Here is a 19,814-nt window from a genome sequence, read left to right on the forward strand (position 1 = left end):
TCGTATCGGTCTCCATACATTTCTTTTCATGCGCTCACATGGGACCGGCAGAAAAATGAACTGCCAGACCGGTTTGACTTCGTCTCCGTCGCTGACCCAACACGACTGAGTTACTTTCGTACTGGTCTGAGACCGTAACTCTCTCATATAAAACGGAAACGAATCTCAGACTCCTTGCTTTTTCTTAGCAAAAAAAGGGAACACTGCTATGGATAACATCAGTAAACTAGACTTAGAAATAGCTTGAACCGAATATGTGCTTAGATTAATGTGAGGGATTGCACCATTTTGAGTTGCTGTGCAGCAAATATTAACAGGCCACCAGAAAGCTTATAATTTTCTGGGAGCAGTACAACTCTACGTTTGTCCACTCACTGTCTACTGGTGTAAATTGTGTACCAGTTAGGAAAGTTAGTTATTTAGCTGCAAGAATCTCCTGTTTTTTATTTTGTACCGCCCGTCATGTTATCGACCAAGCATTTCGTCCTGGTCTCATGTGCATAAATTACAAATTTGTACCGGTCTGAGTTCGTCCCGGTCTCACGTAATTGCCCCCGTAGTATGTTCAATCTAAAAAAAAGGACCCTACTTTTCATTTTCTAATTTTTAGCAATATATTTAAACGAAAATAAAATATTAACACGGTAAAAAATTTCGGTTGCGATGAGTGCAAGGCTTGCATGGCAGTCAGCCGTGTCGAAGGTTATTTCCATACCACAATTGTGTGATCAATCTCGAGTAAATTTTCAAAGAAAAATCGATTTGTATTCGTTTTAACGCATAAGCCTGTGCAGAAAGACCGTGATGAAATATCATTTTGGGGAGTTTTCGACTCAAGCTGTTTAGAAAACGAAGACCTCTGACCCACACAAAAACGACGACCTCAAAAATGTTACCTATTGACAACGACCATGAAGGGGTGACCCTATTGGGTGGAATGGCGGACTCACGGAATGATGGAACGGAATGGCGGAATACACGGAATATTCTAAAATACGGAATTTACAGAATATTCTGTATTTGATTTGAACGGGACTGACAAAAAAAGCAGAGGCTAAGAATATCCGGTTGTTTTGAAATATTAAAAATTCAATTTTCGTACTGCTGTACTCTATACGACGGTTCTGAAAGCCATCTTGACTGGTGAAGGGTCTTGTATGGGAATCTAATGCCGGATAGTTTTCATAAACCGGCTGTTCTGAAAAAAAAAAAAAGAATTGTAAACTTAAGCTTCACACCAAAGGATTGTACTAACAATTAATGGGGGCCGCACCTTTGCCTAAATTTGTCCAGCCGCTTGGTTTAGATTTTCCAGACATTTGCCTGCAATTTTTCATGGGAAATTTTAGTCGGCCGGAAGAAAACTTTTTTACATACAGCACTGTATATTTTCACAAGGTTTCCTACACGTCAAGATGGCCTCCAAAACCGTAATGATTCGATTTAGCGTCCCCTTTCGAATGAGCGAGTGCATAAATTCTTCAAACGAATGATCTCTTCTTCAAAGTTTGTGGCGATTGCTCGGCTAGTCGTTCTGGCGCCGGGAAGGATCCAATGGAAAACAAGTCCGTTTTTCGGTCTCCTTGATCCAGTCACCTTTTCTTGCACTTTGTATAGAGTGTTTTGACATGACGTCATGGCGGCCATATTGGTGTCCCAAACCAATCCTCTGGGAGTTGAACTCTTTTCTTATGCAAACGCTTCCTTTTGTTCCAATAAATTTGCATAGATGCTGGCCACGTGAGTGAAAACACTCTATAGTATGCTTTGCTTACAAGAAGATGGGCCTATAACTTGGGGGGTATAAGCGGCAATTTACGTTGTTTATCTGCTACAAGGTGTAAAACTTAAGGGAAGGGAAGAGAAGGGAAGTATTGGTTATTTTCCATTTACATGAAAATTTAATTCTTCCCAGAATCGCGTTTACCATCTGCACAATTCAAATCCGATTGCCAAAAACGTCCGAGAAAGCCTGAAACTAGTATCAAAGACGCATTTAAGGAAATGGAGCACGAAGCAGTTTGTAATTCCGTAGTAAGCATTCCGTCCGGAGAAACAGGACTACCTTTTCCGAAATTCCGTTTTTGATTGCTTCAGTACATCTTCCACTGGAACGACCCGAAAAGTTGTCTTCATTTACTTTCCAACTCGATTTTCGGGAAACGTTTTGTAAATGAGAAATGATGTGATCAACATGTCACAAGTACAGAACAAAGAAGAAATCTGAGTTCCCGACAGGAATTGAACCTGTGACCTTCCATATCCCGGTCGGATGCTCTAACCACTGAGCTACGAATGACTCGTGGCCAGCTGGGCGATATACAGTGTTCATGTATAACATACGTCCTGCGCACTGCTAGGATCAATAGTAAAAAACCTTTGCATCGATCATTGCATTCATCAGTTTTTCGTTTTAATTTTTTTCCTAACTCAAATGATTAATTCTTTCTAGAATACTCCACGGGAAAACAACCCCTCGAGCTTGCTTCCCGGAAGGCCATGGGTGAGTAAGCAGCAAGCTGTTACCTTAGCAACAAACCTGTTCAACCTGCACATTTTAGATGATTCTTCTGTGAAAGAATTGGACGGTTATGACGACAGGAATTTTTTTGTCCGTGGTTTGTTGAATACAGAGGGAAAAGAGAAGGAAACACTTCCAAGTCATGAATACGTTCTGAAAGTTGTGAACCACATGGACTCGAATCACGAAGGTTTAATGAAGACTCAATCTGACGTCATGTCATTTCTCCAGTCACGTGACCATGCTTGCCCTGTTCCAGTCCCTTCCATTTACGACACTACATTTGTCATGTGCAAAATACCCAAGGTTGCCCCGGCTGATAGTGTTACCATGGAAACCAATGAGTTGGCCAATAAAGAAGAGATAGAAATTTACAACGGTGAGGAGTATTCTAAAGAAGCATACTATGTGTGTGCTGTGCGATTACTGACTTTTGTACCCGGACAAATGCTGCACGAAATACCGCTTAACACCCAACTTTGCTTCGATGCTGGGTTCGCCTTGGGAAGACTGCATCAAGATTTAAAGGTATGACCTTACAGGGCGGAGCCTATCATACAGAGTTACCGTATTTATTCGAATAAGCGCCCAACCTCGAATTAGCGCCCACCTCGAATAAGCGCCCATCCTGAAGGAAGAAAAAGTTAATAAGCGCCTAGCCTCGAATAAGCGCCCACCCCCTCCTCCTCCTAATCAAACTCAAATAAGCGCTCACCCCCACCCCACCCACTTGAGTGAATAAAGTCTAATAAGAGACTTCCCCGAGGACGGAGTTTTCTTCAGAGTACTTTACAGAAACCTTGCTTTGTTACTTCTTCGCGTTTTGTTATTAGCATTTATTGTTTTGTTGCAAAATAAACATACTTCACTGGCTGAAAATGGTGAAAATTTAATAAGCGCCCAGCCTCAAATAAGCGCCCACCTCGAATAAGCGCCCACTCTCAAGGTCCAAAAATTTAATAAGCGCCGAGGACGGTAGATACCTTGTGTAAATATTTTCCTTCAAACGAAGTTAGAAGCTACTCAGGCTGTTTTCTGGTCATTATCTGATAAAAAAAACACCCAATTTATTGTTTACAAGTTGAGCAGTACTAAGCTGGCCATTATTGTTCCCGCTTTCGACAGTTACTTATCAAGTCAGCGCAGGCGCCCACAACACGGAGCGAGCAGCTCTTGTGCCCATGTAACGGCAATTTCTCAGACCAGTTTATTTTTAGATCATTTTTCCTGCGAACTTTGAAATCAAGTCTTCAAACTTCAGGGTTTCAAATAAGTCTTACAAAACAGTCATCAAAAACCGAAGACTTAAAAAGGTATTTCTGGTGTTTTGATAGCATTTACTTCCTCTTTTTGTAAGTATCGTATTATGGATGCGCACGCATACTGGACGGTGCCTCTATTTTTGCAGGAAAACGTTCTCAAAAAATGATGCTAAAAATACCTTGATCTGTGAAAACGCCGTTGTATCGGCTAAGTATGGGAGTTGCGCGCTCACGTTTATATGCTCCTGGTCAGCGAGGCAGGCGATCGAGCAGGAGGGCTAAAAACAGATCCGCGAATTGTGTGCGAGAACTTGAAAGTGCCCGCACACACGGGCTGTTAAGCCTGGTCTCCAGACTAATATAATCGCCCAGGACGTCTAGATATCTTCCGTTTTTTTAGGGACGAACCGGAAGGTGAAATAGAAGCCCTGCCTCGTACCAAGGTTTTTCTTGGGATTTCCAGCAATAGTTGCGGTGCAAGAGGACGAGGGATGGGCGAAGCATTTCCAAACATCTTAGCACTTTTAACGTTTTTCATGATCCTTCCCTCCTCTGTCCAAAAAATTTCATAAACCTTTGCGCCACGACTACTGCCGAAAATCACAGAAAGCGCCCAGGCAACGAGGCGATGAAAATCGCTTGCAAACCATCGCCCTACCATAATCTCCTTTGTTTTACAGGATTTTGGATGTCCAAAGCTTGGACGCGATGACTTAGCATGGAACTTGGCTACTACAGGTGAAAAAATAGAACCATTTCTTGACGCTTTGAATGACCATCATTTCATTGAAATGATCCAAGAGGTTTGTGAATCCTTTAGGAAAAATGTAACACCGAAAATTCATCTGTTGCCGAAACAGGTCATCCATGGAGACGCGAATTACACAAATATGTTATTGGTTCAACGTAGCGGTAATAATGATAATCATGCAGCAGACTTTGGCTTCATCGACTTTTCAGATATTAATTATAGTTGCCGTGTCTTTGATCTAGCAATTTCGCTTACATACTGCTTGAATCACCCTAATGCATTGAACTGCGAGGAATCTCGAATGGCGGCGGGACATTTTTTCGCGGGATATTACTCTGTCAACCCCTTGTCGAACGAAGAGATAGAATTGCTGCCTGTATTAATAGCCTCGAGGTTTTGTCAGACTTTAGTTTATGGCGCTTTCACCAGCACATATCTCGACCCTGGCAATAGTTATCTCATGGAAACCTCTACACACGGGTGGAAGAATTTTGAAGCCTTTTGGAATACGCCCAAAGACGAGGTGCTAAAAATATGGCTCCAATTGACCAATCAGAACAGTTACAATTAAGTAAAAAATACGTCGTGACACCTTTGAAGCGCAAAAACGCTTTGGTGCAGGAATAGACTACGAGAAGTCTCGTGGCTCGACGCTCGCGCGCGTGGACTCCCCTCACTATAAACCCTGAAGAAAAAGAGAGACTGCTCGCACTCTGTGGTACAGGAAGTGGAAGAAAGAAAACTCTGGTTGATGCATTTTCTTCGGAGGCGCCCAAAAACTGTATTGAATGTAGCAAGTGTAAATAGCTCTAAAAAGCGCCTCAATGATTTTTAAACATCTAGTTTTCATGAGAGGTTATGTGCAAATAGTTTATTTGATTTTGAAGTATCTAGTGTTAGCATTATCTTTTTTACCGTTTTGTCAATTTTGCTTTTTATAATTTAAAGGTCCGAATCGTTTTGAGATTTTTAACTGAGAACTCCTCGCCCTCTCTAGATAAAGCTGATTCATCATTCGTTCATGCATTTATTCAAATATAGCAATTCAAATCCCATAGAGATTTGACGGAATACTTTACGATGCTTACGAAATAAACGAGTCTAAATGATATATTCCTGAACAACTAAACAGGGACAGTCATTGGTTAATTCTTGGTCATGTGGCCTTGCCTAGATTTAAATGTATCCCGTTCGTGATACTACCGTCGGTTGCATCTAAGCGTGGACACGAAACAAAAAAAAACGTGTTCTAGTGAAAGTCTATGGGAACATAATAATGATCATGATGTTTCATTTGACTAACATCAGAACTTTCAGGAAAACAAAACTAAATTTTTTGTACTCGGGACCTATATATCATACTTTCAAAGTATGCTTACCTCTTGAATTTCCGTTTTTATTTGCCTAATCCTCGACAAATTCAGGATATAAAGGGAATGACGTTTAGTCTAGCAGATAAACTTATTCTTCAAATAGCAGTTCATTCGTCGAGTTGTATTTCTGCTGTTCTTGCTATGCCTTAAGGCAATAGCTCGGCTATTTCTTCTTCACATAACGCGTAGAATTTTCCGTCATGTTCTTTAGCTAATAAAAACAGGTGTGCTAACGCAACTTTGTCACAAGGTTTTCTTGATTGCCGTCCCTTTTCCTGTACGATTTACACAAACGCCACTCAAATTTGGGCAACGCAAGTTGGTTACGAAGAATTAGCCGTACCGTTAAACCTTTCCTTTCCCACTCCTCCGCTATAATACAGAAACCTCTTGATTGTACACAATTCACTTGGTCCTAAAGTCATAGTCAATCTTACAGGGTGCCGACCTCTACATTACAGACACTTCTGTGATGAGGTTCTGTCCCTTTCTGGATCCGCCCCAGCTTTTCAGTTTGGAGAGCCCATTTTAAAGAAGGTTGGCTGCATATTTCTCCCCAGTTTTATTCCAAAATTTCCATGTCAAGTGTCTTTTGTCTTTGTTTGTCGGTGTGTGTTCTTGTCAGGGTAGGTATGGGGTTGTTGGTATGGCTGAAGTATAGAATTTGTGTTGTAAACTAATAAAATTCTCGTCTTTCTTGTGTGGTTTGTCCCCTTACTATGCTGACCTGCTTTCCACCACCGGCTATAATCGTCAGGTATCAAATTTAATGGCTTCATGTTTCATCGCTTGGGAAGTTTCATTTTTTTAAAATTTTGTAGCTTTTTTAAATCAGGGCATAGTTAGAAGAGGAGACTGGTTATGAAAGCCGGCAAACATCAAAGTTGAAAACAACGGCATTGTAGCTTATGTTGGAAGCTCCCTGACCGTACACAATCCTTTGTTTTTTGGTCACAAATTGTGACTGAATAACTGAATGCGATGTTTCTGTTGGTCTGTAAGTTCAAAATGATAGGAATGCTTTTAAACGTCCGTCAGGCCCAAAAAAGGTAAAAAAAATATATAACAAAGGATTCTAACGGGTTTCATAACAATTCCACGCTAATAACTATGATCAGGGTCAATTAATACAGACATATAGGTTGTTCATTTATAAGGATGTTTTCTTAATGCGAGCGTTCCAAAAATACTAAAAATAGCCTGGTCAACGAGTTGTTTGCAGATTGAATCATTCGTTCAGTAAACATAGAGCTGAGCCCGAACCAAAAATTTGTACAAGCAACACCTGGCCTGAGGGCATACATTTTCTGTATCTTTCCTTTTTTGGGTAACTCCTTGATTCTTCTTAAGTAGTATTAGATGAAGCATAATGACAATTGTACCGGTTCCGTAAATTATCTAAAAACAAATTTTTAAAAACGAATGAAGCCGGAATGAAGTGGAAAAGGCTAGCAGTAAATATCATGGAATGGAATTGAAAGATGATCTGATTCTGTCCCTATGTTTACTACGTACACTTGGCACGTTCATGGGGGAAAAAAACGTGACTCGCAGGGCGAAGCATGGGTCAAATCTCATGCCAGCTAAGCTGTCAACTCAATTTTAACGCCACAAATAATCCGGGTTGTGAAGTATTGAGTGATTTTTAATGCTCTCCAGTTTCGACCGTTCAAGTTTGATTTTTTTTCCTCGTCTGGGGTCATTTGACATACCGCGACGTCCAAAATTTCACCCTTTTAAACCCGTCACTCCCTCAGACACGCATGATGAAGTCGTACAGCTTGGGTCTCTGGACAAAATCTTGTGATTTGTCCATTCAACTGGATGAAAACTCCTCGACAGTACTCTCGCATGTTTGTTTTGGTTCTTTGGTATTTTACAAGTAGATGCGTTCATAGATTTTGGGATCTATCTTAAATCTTGATATTGAACACTCTTGGGATTATCTGGTAAGTACTAAAAGAGGACGACCCACAGGTTATAACCGAAAGGCACCTACATCGAAGGAACACTAGATTCCTAGGATGCAGCCAACCATCTTCGAAAATAAACCGAGTAAAAGCGGATATTTTTCCTCTTAGGTCAATGTAACTAGGAAAGAAAGTGAAAGGTTTGAGTACTTCGGGTTGCTCCGTGCCTAGCTTGTGAGGATATCTCAAAATATTGGGACTCTCTTATCGTGATAGTCTGTCTTTGAAGCAATGAAAGGAAATACACATTGCTAATCCGTGAACACTGTCTTACCCGATCTAATAAGATAAGGGATAGAGCCTTAATCTTTTGGGAATGAATAGAATAGGATCTGTGAGAAGAGCAGGAGAGATCGGATTATTTTCTCTTGAAATAAGCTATGTACGGTCGACTCCCGCTAATTCGAACTTTCAAGGGAGGTAGAAATAAGTTCGAGTTCTTGGGAGTGCGATTTATCGAGGGTAAAATGATATAAAAACGATCTGAAGGGAAATGAAAATTGTTTCGAGTTAGCGAGAGGTTCGAGTTGTTAGGGTTCGTGTTATAGGGAGTGGACTGTAGGTATGTGCGAAACCAAATGGTGTAGAATTTTAGCCCCTTTGTAGACTGGGTGTGGGTATAGATTTTATGTTAGGGTCTGAAATATGGTAAGGTTTGGGAGTGTGGAGTTCTTGTTGCTGCCATCGTTTTTAGTTATTTGTCGTTTCAGATAGAGCGGTTCAGATCTGAACTGGAGAAAGGATTTCAAGGAACGTGTCACAACCTCCCTCGGGGCGTAAACTCGAATAAAACATAGTTACAGCTCAGTTAACGTTCTAAAAGAGTTACGAATGTGCACAAAAAAATGAAAAGATACTCACTTGCATTAAGCTGTCAAATATCATATAAGGTTATTTTTCTTAGCTCCTGTAACTCAGTTTTGGTTTTCACCATGGTCAATGTATTACCACCCGTCAAGGCTGCATGAGGGAACAGTAAACCACTGTTTCTGTATCTTTAAAATAAAATCTACCCTCAATTTTTTTAAGCTTGTTGTTTGTAATCGATGTTAATCTACTACAACCTAATCCATTCTTGATCCTCCCAAAACAGTAAGCAACTTTATTCAGATTAAAGGGTAATGAAATAACGGCAAAGTCAACAAACCAGCGGCCCTTCACACAAGGAAATCTAATGCAATCTTAAACAGTGCAAGTCAGCTATAATTTAGGCTACCTAAGAATAAGACTACACAATTACAATACAGTAAGTCTTCCCTAAACAAATCAATGTCACTATAAGAATTAAAGAAACAATTATTCACAGTGTTCTTGAAAGATTAGATACTGTTTTTCTACTTAAGTTCACCATGTAAACCTTCCCGCTTCGGTACAGTCTCTTAGGATCATTGTTACAATAACAAGTATAACAGGCCCAAATAAAATTTCCATAAATCATGGCGGCCGTTTAACAAGAGCGTTAAAGAACAATTGTCTTTTACGAATTGATAGGTAGTTGCGCAACTATTTTTGAAGCCTATTTCCCATAGAGTTGATCTGAATGTTCTTTGAAGGTAAGTTCTTGATCAGTTATCAACCCAAGCAACCGTCTGGCTTTTTCGCCGAGGGCAGCACACCCTCCCTCAGCTGCAGACTGGAGCCATTTACTTACAATTTTAATCACTGCCCAGTCATCAGAACTGACGTAATTTTCAAAGCTTTAAGATCATATACTGAAATTTCTTGCAGATCATTTTCATGCGAAGAGCAGTGGGCACTCGGTGAAACTTGAGGTAGTATCATGAGATGCCCTACAAAGTTTGGTGTTACTAACAAAATATGTTGTGCGCTGTGTAAACATGATGACCTAAAATATATTGACAAAGCTTCCTTAACAGAAACACAGGGGCAGAGGCTGAGTAAGGGCTCAGGGGGGTCTGGAAGCCCTTAAGCCATCAGGTCATAGATTTTTATTTTTCACTATTAGACCAAGCGCAGGCCTACTCTGGGACCTAAAGTCGCCTTAAGTCGCCTAAAGTCGCCTTAAGTCGCCTAAAGTCGCCTTAAGTCGCCTTAAATCGCTTTAAGTCGCCCAAAAATATGGCGACTTAAGGTCCCAGAGTAGGCCTAAGCGCTATAAAGTTCGGAAATTGTTGCCGCAGAATGGTCGCATCACTGAGTGCAACATTTATCTTAGTAACAGAAACATGAAAAGCATCGCCTCTTTTCCATAACGCATGTTGCTACGGGTATTCAAATTTGCCTTCAATGAAGTTTACAAGAAAACATGCGTGCGGCGTCTGAGAGTGGAGATTTGGACGCCCTTGGCAAAAGCACCTGGGTTTTCCTCAATACTGACCTCTCTTATATCGATTAAATTACTCAAAGTGTATTTTTCGTAATCGTCAAGGGAAACAGTAATAAGGAACACACCCATTACCCATTTTAACATGTTTGACACCCTCTCGGGTTAATTTTCAAGTCTGCCATCTGCAATCTATAACTTAACATAGGTGCACAACTCTGAAACAAACACACACGATGACCTCATCAGTTGACAAATGTAGTCAGTTATCAAAGTCGAACGTGACCGTATAAACACTGGATTCTTTTAAATGACAATACCTCAAAACCTCTTGATCACTGAAACCGAATGGTTGGTTTAAACTTTCAAGACACGTTACTAAACTAGGAAAACACATAGTTAATTTGCCAATTTTAGCAAAATTGATGTTTACTGAGTTTTACGCTCCATAATGACGTCAATGTTTACAGGAGTCCATTAGCTTCCAGCAACTCTTGTTACAGATATGTTTTTGAAAATATTATTACAAGCAATGTCGTTATCTTGATCTTTCTCCTCAACTGAAGATAAAGATGTTTTCTTCAATTAGGATCCTTCAATTAGGGTTGAGTGACCGAGCTGGCATAATTGAAAACAACGTAGATTGCCTGGTTTTCCATCAGTAAACCGCTAAAAATCCCGTGGAAGCGACATGGACCGCTCTTTTCTGATCAAATCCTTGTCTACAAAACCATCACGAATGTGATTTATATTCGCTCCCCTTTCGATCAGAAAGCGCGCGCAGTCAAATTCTCCTTCGTTTACTGCAACGTCTAACGGAGTAGTACCTTCTTTGTCACACACATCAAGCTGCGCGCCTTTGGTTACGAGGTACTGAAGGCATTCATAGCTCCCTGTACTCGCAGCGCGATGTAATGGAAAAAAGCCATCCACGCCTGGTTCGTTAAGATCTACGCCAGTTGACTCCACCACGCGTTTTAGCGTTTCCACGTCGTTATGCGTCGAAGCCCACTGAAGCAGGATCTGCGGATCGAGCGATAGGCTTTGCTTCTTTCTCCGCGCTAGTCTTTCTTCAGGTGCCGGCTTTTCTTCCTCCTTTCTACGGCTACCTCTGTCTTCACTTACTTTCCTTTTGATTTTCTGAAAAGCGGAGAGTTTTAAAACTGTTTTCCTCATTCCTGTAGACATGATGATCCAAAGTGCGAGTTTGCCTTGACCGATCGTTGTGTACTAGTTGTTATACACGTAAAGTCTTCTCTTTTCTATCATCTAGTTACCGCCTCTGGCTGCGGCAGATAATTGCTTTAGACTCTGCCTTCTAAGGTTACATTTCCTGCGGACAATGTTGTAATGATTAAAATTTCTTCTGTTATTTTTGTGTGGACTATTCAGTTTAGGTCAATGTTCCTTCTGACAGGTTCAGTCCCTTGCATTGTGCATCCCCACAAAAAAATACTCAAATTCAAACAGTTTTATTATTCACTTCATCTTACAGCAACAAAGGATCTTTCAGCGGTTAGACTTTAAATGTTTTTTTTTCCTTATCTCTGATCAAAATAGACTACTATGAAGAAAACCGCAGTTTCAAATTAGAGGTTACCGAAATTCTCGAAACTACTTAAAATTACAATTTTTCTTATCAGCTCATTTTATCCAGGGCGAGTGTTTTCGAATCACTTTTGACAGATTTTGGAGAGAAGTCCTTAGTTTTCTTCATCGATAAGGGAAAGTAACAGATAAGCAAAGGGATGTGGGTAGCTATATTTGAGCTGTTTTGAACGATTGCCGCGAAACCTAAATCAAAGTTATTACACTGGCCAATAAAAACAGTCGTAGAAGGGAAAACGAATCGACCATAGTTCAAAGCGAGTACCTGTAATCATGCGCGGGAAAACGCATCTGAGCAAGTCACGCGATCGGGTTTGGGTTTTCACGCCTGGTTGACTGAGAAAGTAACGCGTGTGATTTTTTAGCCACTCACAGGGAAACGACGCAAAATCAAAGCTTTTGGGAAATTTCCCTCGCCCCGAACCTGAAACCAGTCTTTCATTACTATCTAATTAGTTGGTGACTTCGACATGATACCTCGAATAAACTCTGGTTTCCCTTTTCTTTGTTCATCAGCAATAAATGGGCCAACTGATAAGCACGTCGAGTTATTCATTTATTTAAAGCGGTTACACGTTGTTTTTTGGCATGAAAATAATTTCAACAAATATTTTCCACTTTCAATTCTACTTGAGGTGTACAGTTAAAAACGTTTGGTCCATTTTCAATTCTACTTAAGGTGGACAGTAAAACATAAAGGTTGAACTGAAAAATGAATGCTTTCCCTTCCTTTTTCTTCGGCATGCTGCCCCTTACAATTTATTTTTTGTGGAATGTTAGACGTGACTTTCTTGTCTAAGAACTGATCTCGCATTTTGCAAACACATTCTCAGTTTACACTGAAATGTTTTGGCTGATTCCCAGCTATAGGTGAAACCCTATCTTAACCCTCAATCTTGGACAAATTGATGGAAAATTTATACACCTCCTCACCCCAAATCATTATGTTTGATTTCGGGGGGATGGGGCTTTACTGTACCATTTTCAGTATTCTGCCCAAAATTTCTCATCACCACGGTGCATTAAGCAAATACGGCGGATACTGGGAGAAAAGGATTAGTCCCAGATCAGTCCTTAATCCGCTGTACAGTAAGATACAGCGCAAGAAAGATACCGAAATCTGCACGTTAGGTGATCCTTGAAGTATAAAATTATCAAGAGTTACTTTCAAGGGGCTAAATTTACATTTTTTTAAACAAGAACAAAACGCAAACAGCGGTGATAGACATTCTGAACTTTCGCATTTTATCACCGCTGCCTAAAGCCCCGTGCAAACGGACGCAACGTTGTTGGCCAACACGCTCAACATTGTTGGATGTTACATGTTGCGTCCGTTTGCACGCCCTGTTGCATGTTGTTGGATGTTGTTGCGTGTTGTTGCGCAAAGTTTGAAACCGGTCAAACTTTTCAGCCAATAACTCCCAACATTTCTTTTGTTCCGTGATCGCCGAAGCTTAGCGCAACAATGTTCATGGATCCGTTTGCACAGCTCTTACAACATTGTTGGGGCCACGCACGCTCATTGCGCATGGTTTACAAAGACTGATGGGTTGTATCCTTCCCACGATGCACTGCAGGTCCCAAAATTGTTGGGAGTTGTTGCATCCGTTTGCACACCACTACCAACACGCACTCAACAACTCCCAACATTGTTGGCCCAACAATGTTGGGAGTTGTTGCGTCCGTTTGCACGCAGCCTAATACTAATACTTAGGCCCCAGGCCAGCTGGATCGCAACCATGTTTTTGTTTTTAAAGATAATCAGTTTCAACAAATCTGTCTCATATATTTGTCGCGAACGCAATTTAAATTTCTTCCTTGCCTACAAGACCTCCTAAGATCTTCTAGTCCCTGAACTGATCTATTCTGAGCTGGTATGCTGTCAGTTTTTTTAGTATTCATAATTAAAACCCAATTTTGGTAAAGACATGATATTCGATGCATGAAAAATTATTTTTGCAAATCACTGTCTTGCCCCACTTTGGCCTAACACTCAGACTACTCCCGTTTCCTCTCTCTATAGCTTTAGTATTTGTGGTACCAGCATGGAAGTTAGCTGTCGGCGTCCCTCAAAATATCCGTGTAAATCTTGTTAAGATAAATGAAAGGAAGTCGCCATCTAAGCTTGAAGGATCGTACTTATATTGAATTTCAGTTGCCAAAACCATTGCGCGAATGTCAGTTTATTCTATACATAAAACGTATTAGGAGGCAGGGGCATACATATATTCAGTGAGGTTGCTGGAACATTAAATATATTTTTACGATAATCGCTAGAAATTTAGTCTGCAAGAGACACATTTAACAGTTACCTGATCACCTGCTATTTATCTGATGATCATCTACTGTAACTAGCTGGTTCTAGTTTAGTTCTGAGTGGAATGAGGAAAATCTTGCCATTCAGTCTGCTGGCTATATCCATCCCTCTAGCAAGTCTAAGAACTCAAATCTATTCTTTTCTTAACAATTCTTTTTTTTTTCCTGCCATGATATGAAAGAGCCTGCACACCCGGCCGAATGCTATTGAACAAATTAGCCCACCACTGACCAAAACATGTGTGAAACATTTTAGCCTTCCAAGGGTTCTTTATAAGAAAATTTAAAATCTGTATACCACTTATTGTACATGTGTATTTCGCAATCATGTTTTCCTTGACTATTTAAGAGCTTCACTCGGTAACTTATTTCGTTTTTTTTTTTTTTTTTAAGCAAAAAGGGTCTTCTATATAGAGTTTAAGAAAACCTCGCTATTAAATGTTTATGGAAAACAGATAAATAGCCCCGCACCTGATCAAAGGTGATGCCAAGGTCTTTAACACAATTAATGTTTATACTAAGGGTAAACTTGTTTTCAACATGAGGGTATAGCCGTGGAATTTGCCTGCTAGAATTTCATTGTTTTTAGCTTACTGAAGGCAATAAAATGATTTTCGGTGAGCAAATACGAAGGTTATACTCTTATGTTGCAGATGAATCTACCCAAAATAATCTTAACGCCAGCCAAAGGGTACAACTCCTGTAAGCCTTCCTTTAGGACTTTTAAACGCCTGGAGGTTTTCCATTAAAGTGCACTTGATACAACACCATCACTATACTCGCCGTATGTTTCAAATACTCTTTCAGCATATCTGTCATATTATTCTGCACTGTTAGTCGTGTTCAGCTGAAATTTGTTTACAATAAAAGTTGTCAGAGACCGTAACATGTTGAAAGTCTAGTACTCTCTTTCAGATCCGGTGACAGATTCATTGAAATCTTGACAGACGCAGGGGAGAGCTGGAAATTCTCGCCTTTTCCTTATTGTTGGTAAATTAAGTTAGCGTGAGGCTGTGTCCAATGATCGTGTTTCAGGAATGTAAGTATGGCTGACTTTGGGGAGTTCAGTAGACCGCTTCATGATACATCAGCAACTTAATAGGGTATATAAATAGACGGTATTATAAGCTTTAGTGCCTGAAAACGTCTCTTTTAGCTAACAAGACGATAATTAAGAAATAGTGTTTGATATTGCAACTGATATTGTTGTGTCCATGCGCATTTATGAACTCAAATGTCGGCCAAAGCGTACTTACAATCGAACATTTACTAAAAGACACCTAGACCGCGGACACCTCCCTAATGCGGTCAGAGGTCAGTATAGCTGTGTATAGTGCGATATAGCTGTGTAATAGTGTAAGGTACCTGATGATATATAATATTCGGTACATTATAATTCCCCATACATAACGTTCCTACCCCTTTAATTCTAATAGTGGTCAAAGAAAAACTTAACAAAACAATTCAATTTTCTATGTATAAAATCCTAAGAAATGAACAGTACTACGGAAAAATCTTTCCAAACGAGTTTCGTTTAAATGGTAACACCATAGAATTTCATTACAGATTTTAAAAAGGTAGATGATTTTTCAGAATAACCTGCCGTAGGAGAATATACGTAGTCACAAGGTACCAAGTCATACAATCCGTACATCGGGTCGTTTCCCTACAAACAGATGTCAATTCGCTATAAAACATGCAGCCATTTCAAATTTCATCATTAAGTCGATTCGCCACAAAACAGAAGTTGATTCGCTATGTGACGCAAACACTATTGTCTGTCCCATTAATTGGTGTCCGTATTGAGGGTGTTAGTAAAGGTAGAAGTTAAAGATAGCCATCACGGTTGCTTTTAAAAGAAGGTTAAAATCCTTGGTTTTCGTTTATTTCCGCCATCGGTCTTCCCAATCTAGCCAAGATTTCCTCCAAGCAAAAAACTGGCGCAATTAGTTTGGATTCATTGGATCAATTAATATTTGGGAATGTTAAGATGATTTTTCAAATGATTTTAATCAATAAGAAAAAGCTAAAAAATTTAGGCGGTTAAAATTATGAAAAATTGGAAATAATTGGATTTGGGGGTTGTTGAAAATGACATTATATGAAAAGAATAATTATCAGGCAATGAAATACCACAGATAGTCCACCAACTCAACAAGATGACCATGAGCTTGTTAGCGGGCTGTAAACTACAGAGGGTTTATGTGTCATACCTTTTTCTTCCCAAATTTTTTTGTTAGTCGTGTAATTGATGAAATTCCAGATTGGGAATTTTTACTAAAAAACGTAAGACGATTGTAAGTACTTTCCGGTTTATTGTTTTACCGGTTTCTGCCTGCCAAGCTCCACACTTTCCTATTGTTCTGAGCTTTTATTATGCCCTAAATGTGACCATTTAAATGTATTAAACATAAGCTAATGATAAGCTAGTATACTTCAGTGGAAACCCGATTAACGAACCTCCAGGAAAAAGGAAACTGTTTTGAACAAGAGAGTGTTTTGAACTATCTTTCATTGTCTTGGGTAGATTTGATCTAAAAATCAGAAATAACAGCCAGAAGTTCTCATTACGCCTTACTACGTCTTACATGATGGGTGAAGTTAAAAGTTGTAGAAAAAGAAAAAAATGTGCGATTTTTCGAGAGGGTAATTGGAAATACATCGGCTAAAATTATAAAAAGCTTTTAAATTCCATTTCCTTCTCTCCTGGTTTTACCCAATATTTTCTTGATGTGAGATTAAGAAACGGCAATATTCGAGTAGATTCATCGAAAAAAAATTATTTTACCAGTAACTTTTTCATAATTAGAAGTTTTGCGGGGCAAACCTTATTTTATTTAATATACAATAGAAATATTCAGAAAGTGAGAATAACAAAAAGCGCACAGCACGTAAGTGACCCTTCCCTGAGGCAATCATTGGAAAGAATAAATCAAAGAAAATTTAATGTTGGACAACAACCGATTGAACATATCCACAAAAGAAAGTAAAACAATGAATTGTTTTATTTCGAAGTCTTTGTCACTGAATTTAATGTACTGTTTCGCTTCCCTTGAAAATTAAAATAGTATTGATGAAGTTTAACATCAGATACTGGTGGGCGAGATGTTGATCTGACCTTCAGAGCCTGAAGGAATTTTTAAATTGGTTGGGCCAAACCCGTTTAAGTTTCATCAATGATAACCAAAACAAGCAATTAATGAGATAAACACTTAACATTTACGAAATGACTTAGCACCACAGAAAATAGTCACCGGATGCTCTGGATACAGGAACGCGCCAGATGGCGGACAAGTCTGGATACGCAACCGGAGTAGATGATAACAGGGAAGAAATTTCAATCAAAACAAATCCTTCCGCAGAGTATGAAACTTTAGAAGCCGAAAAATCTCCTTCGTCATCAAGAGACGGTACTGACAAAATGATACCTGAGATACGCGTTCAACACTGGTGGGCGACCGGGTACAAAAAGCCTAACACATTTGATGTCCAACCAGTCGATATGTGTTCCACTCTAGCTACAAAGACAGCGATTAAGATTTCTAACAGCAGTGTTGTAACAAGAAGAATAAGCGAAGAGAGTGCCCCTGATGGAAGCAAACTAAAGCCTGCCGAAAAGATGGAGAGGAGGAGAAAGCGAAGTTTTTCACTCGATCCGCAGATTTTACTTCAGTGGGCAGCGACGCACAATGACGTGGAAACGTTGAAAAATTTGTTGGAAACAACGAATGTGGACGTAAATGAGCCAGGTGTAGATGGCTTTTACCCATTGCATCGAGCGGCGAGTACGGGTAGTTTGGAGTGCCTTCAGTACCTTGTAACGAAAGGCGCTCAGCTTGAAGTGCGCGACAAAGATGGCTCGTCACCACTAGATGCTGCGGTGAGTGAAGGTGAATTTGACTGTGCGCGATTTCTTATAGAGAAAGGAGCAAATATAAATCATATTCGTGATGGTTTTACAGACAAGGACCTGGTTAGAGTAGGAAGAAGGAACAGAGGAATGACAAGTATATGGTGACAAAAAATTGGAAGGGTATAAACGTTTTGAGCTATACACGCGAGAATTTCAAAAGCACTGATGAAAAAGAAGACTTTTAATTTTGGTGAACATTGCAAGGGCAGGGAAACGCTGAGAATTGACTTGCTTCGTGTGAGGGGACATTTGTTAGATAATATCGGTGTTAACAAGTAAATCTATTGAGCAGTGCATGTCTTTGGTCAAGAATTGTTTGCGTATCTCATAAATCAAACTTAACAAGATTCAAATGGAATTACATTGCCCTCTGAGTAGTTTGCGAATTACAATAGCATGTTATGTTCCAGTACAATTGCGTTAATGCTGACTTAAGAGCCGGAAATGTCCGTGAATAATCAAGATAACGACACGAATGGTTCAAAAGTGAGAAATGTTGACCATTTAAATCGTCTACAAGTGTTATTTGTTAATCGGATTTGTAATTTTCACTTGCACTGGAACTCTGTTTTTTCAGGCAGCCCTTCGTTTTTCGTGTATGTTTTACGGTGAAAATAACTGGCAAGACGATCTGTAAATAGAATGAAAAACCATAAATAACTGCAGCAAATTCTAGCAATCAGTCATCTGTGAAATAATATTAACAGAAGTTTAAAATGTTAAATTATCGAGGTTTGTACGATAACGTGTAAAACCAACAACTACTTCAATCAAGTGTAATTTGCCTCTCAGAGGGTGATACAAATTCAATGTTTAACTTTTTAATTAAAACCATTCGGTTATCTGTCCCTTTTAACCCAAAGGCGCGTATTTTGCGAAGTATTTCAATGTGTTGCATGAGATTCCTGATTTCGATCTCCAGCTTTTAAATCTCTGTTGACTGATCCACTGAGGACGTCAACTTGATTAACACGCCCTTGAGAGCGCTTATCAATAATAAACACGCAATCTGAAAGAAATACTATATAGGCATCTTTATAAAATAATATTTCGTCTGACAGCTTGCATCTCTCCAATCGCGTTATATATTTTGCAAAAATTTTGCTGTAAACTTACAAATAGCCTTATTTAATTAAATTCAAATAAAGTAATATCATGCTGTTTACATTCATTGACGTAAAAAGGCTTATCTTCTTATATATCTTTTCTAATAGTGATCGGGCTGTGTGTCAGTAATCTAAAGAGAGAGATTTCGGTCTCCAATTAATGACGTCCACCCTGACGAGAAAGCTAATTATGAAATTGCAGCCATAGTTGTTTTTCTGCCCTAGACAACAACGAATGCTTAGCCTCTAACAAAACAATCTACGAGTTTACGATTTTGACACCGTAATTATGCACACCACTTTCCCAGACTTCCTCAGAAAGACGTGTCCGTAGCACAGTCTTGTAAAATATTTGGGTTTTGGCCAATCTATTTTTGTCGAGAGAACAGATAAAACAGGCGCAAGACAGGAGTCAAAATGAGAAAAACAGGCACCATAGTCCGAATATTAAGGCGCGGCATTATTAGGTTTTCTAAGGGGCCCACTTTCTTTAACCCTCAAAGCCCTGAGAGTGATCAGCGTCAAATTTCTCCTTGTAATATCACTGCTTTTTAAAACAGGGTCGTCATGAGAATTAAGCACATGATCACACAAGAGGAATCTAATTGATACTTCAACAAATTCTCCCCACTTCTTCTATTGAAAACGCATGGGGATAACAAATGGGAATTTGAATTTTGATGTTAGGGCTTAAGAAGTTAACACTAAAA

At 39.5% G+C, this 19,814-nt stretch overlaps 3 protein-coding genes across 3 annotated transcripts; 2 read left to right on the top strand and 1 right to left on the bottom strand.

The window, feature by feature from the left end:
* The first annotated feature begins 2,194 nt into the window (after positions 1-2,194).
* LOC140938144 (hydroxylysine kinase-like) lies at positions 2,195-5,105 on the top strand. Its single transcript, XM_073387669.1, has 3 exons — positions 2,195-2,203; positions 2,453-3,049; positions 4,464-5,105. The coding sequence occupies exons 1-3, from the start codon at positions 2,195-2,197 to the stop codon at positions 5,103-5,105; spliced, it is 1,248 nt and encodes a 415-aa protein (XP_073243770.1).
* A 4,884-nt stretch (positions 5,106-9,989) lies between these two features.
* Positions 9,990-11,467, bottom strand: LOC140937532 (ankyrin repeat domain-containing protein 49-like). The gene has a single exon (XM_073387093.1). It carries the CDS (start codon positions 11,347-11,349, stop codon positions 10,831-10,833), a length of 519 nt encoding a protein of 172 aa, XP_073243194.1. The 5' UTR covers positions 11,350-11,467; the 3' UTR covers positions 9,990-10,830.
* A 5,749-nt stretch (positions 11,468-17,216) lies between these two features.
* On the top strand, positions 17,217-19,178 carry LOC140937107 (uncharacterized). The gene has a single exon (XM_073386637.1). The coding sequence runs from the start codon at positions 17,369-17,371 to the stop codon at positions 18,101-18,103; it is 735 nt and encodes a 244-aa protein (XP_073242738.1). The 5' UTR covers positions 17,217-17,368; the 3' UTR covers positions 18,104-19,178.
* Positions 19,179-19,814: the final 636 nt, after the last annotated feature.

This window comes from Porites lutea, chromosome 5, assembly GCF_958299795.1.
Source record: "Porites lutea chromosome 5, jaPorLute2.1, whole genome shotgun sequence".
Lineage (NCBI taxonomy): Eukaryota > Metazoa > Cnidaria > Anthozoa > Scleractinia > Poritidae > Porites > Porites lutea.

Excerpts from the sequence above, each read along its gene's own strand:
- LOC140937107 (XM_073386637.1), top strand. The coding sequence starts at position 17,369 with ATGGCGGACAAGTCTGGATACGCAACCGGAGTAGATGATAACAGGGAA.
- LOC140937532 (XM_073387093.1), bottom strand. The coding sequence starts at position 11,349 with ATGTCTACAGGAATGAGGAAAACAGTTTTAAAACTCTCCGCTTTTCAG.
- LOC140938144 (XM_073387669.1), top strand. Across the intron at positions 3,050-4,463 it reads GACTGCATCAAGATTTAAAG|GATTTTGGATGTCCAAAGCT; the intron begins GTATGACCTTAC and ends TTTGTTTTACAG.